This window comes from Orbicella franksi, chromosome 12, assembly GCF_964199315.1.
Source record: "Orbicella franksi chromosome 12, jaOrbFran1.1, whole genome shotgun sequence".
Classification (NCBI taxonomy): Eukaryota; Metazoa; Cnidaria; class Anthozoa; order Scleractinia; family Merulinidae; genus Orbicella; species Orbicella franksi.
The window spans coordinates 6198762-6201612 of NC_138156.1; the positions used below are offsets into that span (position 1 = coordinate 6198762).

Genomic DNA, 2851 nt, shown 5'->3' on the forward strand with positions numbered 1-2851 from the left:
GTGCTTGTTCAAGCAAAGCACACAAAGTTTGACTTTAAATTCTCATTAGCTCTTACATCCATTTTTTCACCACTTGAGTCTATGCTTTGTTTTGGAAAAAAAAGGATAAACATAATGTATATTGTACTCTTGTGAGGCTCAGCCACATCTTAAATTTCAGACCAGGAAGCCTATAGATTGACACAAGTGTCAAGAGTCCATGTTGCCAAATTAGTTCAAAAGCACGGCTGATCATGAAGAATGGTAAAATATAAAATTTGTCAGACTATTTAAATGTTTCTTTCCCCAGCTTGAAGCTAGGACTGACAAGCTTGACAGTGAACTCAAAGAAAAGAACAAGGTTTGTAGAGTTTGATTGTGTCTGCAGGCTCATGGTTTCTCTACTGCCTCGGTAAGTTTGCACTCTGCATTATTCTTCAGGAAGTGAGTGATCTTCAAGAACAACTAGCAGACCTAATGCGTCACCTGGAGACACAACAAGCAATAGCGAGCGCACCTGATGAGACGAGACGGGTGAGCAGACGTTTTTCCTTCTAATAATAACAGTCGAAACGCTCGTCCTGGACACCTCATTTCACTGGGTCCTGGGATGACCACATTCATATAAGCTGTGTCTGTAACACAACACCATGGTTTTGGAGTGTTCAAAATTGGCGAAACCCCTACCTGTAGTACTTAATATTATACATGTACAGAAGCAACATAGTGAAAGCTTCACGTACTTTGAACCTTATTTTACAGGAGTTGCAAGATGGCAAGGTTTTCCTGGTGCACCAACCAAAAAAAACTGGACGGAAAAAAAGTCGGAAACGATAGACGAGAAGGAAAATTAAGGCCTCTCCTTAATATTTTGAGGCTCAATCTGTTAAGAGCTTTTTTAGTGTGTAATCGTTATTCTTTGGGTGTTTGTAGATGTCACTAAGTTAATTTCGTTGTACAGTGAAACCTGTATTAAGCAGACACCCTTAGGACCCTTACTAGTGTCCGCTTTATACAGGGTGTCCGCTCTAAACAGGTTCTCATATATTGATCAGTGATAGGTAACTATTAACCCCTTTGTAACTCAGTGTAACACAGTGTAAGATCAAAGACTGCTCATAGCAGTCTCATGGCAGGCTCAAAAGACTTTTTGAAAAAGATTCGGCAAACTGATTTTCATGTTTAATACCCTTTGATTATATTTTATCGATTTTAGCTCGTTTTTTTTTTTTTTTTTAAAGTGATTTTTAAATTAGCTTGATGTAAAGACCTTTTTTTAACGCTTTTATAATGTTGGACATTACTTAATTTAAATCGTGGAACACCTGGAAACTAGCGAACAGCTAAGTGTGTACTTGTCCACGTTAAATAAAGTATGTCTATGTCTATGTCTATAGCACAATGTCCAGTCAGTCAATGCATCAATCTGGAATAATCTACTTAGCTTTAAAACGACATCGTTGAACAATGTTAAAGGAGTCTGAGTTGAACCTTCAGAAGTAAAAAGCACTTGAAGTGTCCGGTTATTGCAGGTTTTGTGCAACAAAATGGCTTAATATTGGTGTCCGCGTCCGCTTAACAGAGGTGTCCGCTGAATGCAGGTTTATTTTACAGTAAATGTAGAAAGAAAATTTTGGGACTCAAGCTGGTGTCCACTTATAGAGGGTGTCCACTTATAGAGGGTGTCCGCTCAATGCAGGTTTCATTGTAAACTGGTAGCTACTGGTCAAAGATGGGTCCGAATTTTCCAACACAGTCCGTTGTGATGGACCGCTCACGAATTAGTTTCGGCGAATTTCTTTCGTTTCACTAAAGAAGAGTAGTTTGTTGTTAAAAAGTAGAAACCATTTTTCCTTGATTTGAGTGTAACTTTCACAAATGAAAAACTGATCCCCTGCTAGTGTAGGGCGGATCAGTTAGTATCAGATTACATATATTACTTATATTAGATTACTTAAATAATTCATAACAAACAAAGAAGATAGAAAATATTAACATTACTTTTAAATTAGTTCTACGCTAGATAACTAAACAAATAATTTAAGAATTTAAAATTAACCATACAAGAGCCATACAAGACATATCAGAAGATGCCCTCACAAGTTAATCGAGGAAAGGATCGCGGGGCTGCATTAATTCCCTAACTTAACTTTATAAGAACAAATATATATTAACTGGTAAATAACTCATTGAAATAGCCTGTGTCGTTCGTGTCTAGGATATGTGTTGTATGTGATCACGATTAAGCAGTGTAGTATACTATGTATGGCCCGTGCAAACTACGCCGGAGGAATTTAAAAACTCAGCTTTATTTCTACGGTTAGGCCTACCGTCTACACTAATCCGTCACGAAAAGAGAGCTTTTCGAAAACACTCCTCGAGGAGTTTTGGGTTTCGGTGTTGGTGGTAAACCTTTTTGGAAACGGAGCTTTTCAAAAACGATGACGTCACGACAATCACGTGATTTCCCTGACGGAGTTTTCCTCAAACACAAATCCAAAATGACCGGTGATTGTTGCGTTTTCAAATTTCTCTAGCGTAGTGTGACGGAGTCGCAGCGTGGAAACGCCGTTTTCAATTTTTTTCGGGCGCGTAGTGTAGACGGGGCTTAAGTGTACGTAAATAGGGGAGTAAAGTATGCTATTTTTTTATGTATGCATGTAAAGGTGTCTTTTTTAAATGCCTTTCAAAAAAATTACACCCAACGCGTGTATTATTGTGGCGATCAACGCACGCGCGGTGTAGCCACAGTAGGATTATTTTTTTTGTCCGCTATTTTCAACAGGATTGTACTTGCTATAAATGAAAAATATTTATGCTCTCTAAAATCAGCATTTATCGCTGTGTTCATGTAATAAAATAAAGAAATGTC

The 2851-nt window shown here is 38.0% G+C and overlaps 1 protein-coding gene across 1 annotated transcript in view; it reads left to right on the top strand.

Moving 5' to 3' along the window:
* The window catches only part of LOC145463078 (uncharacterized), an 11823-nt gene extending 8972 nt beyond the window's left edge, over positions 1-2851 (top strand). Inside the window, exons 6-8 of the mRNA XM_081446794.1 lie at positions 290-340; positions 421-513; positions 742-2851. Coding sequence (XP_081302920.1) covers positions 290-340; positions 421-513; positions 742-816 — 219 coding nt within the window. The 3' untranslated portion in view covers positions 817-2851. The remainder of the gene's footprint in view (positions 1-289; positions 341-420; positions 514-741) is intronic.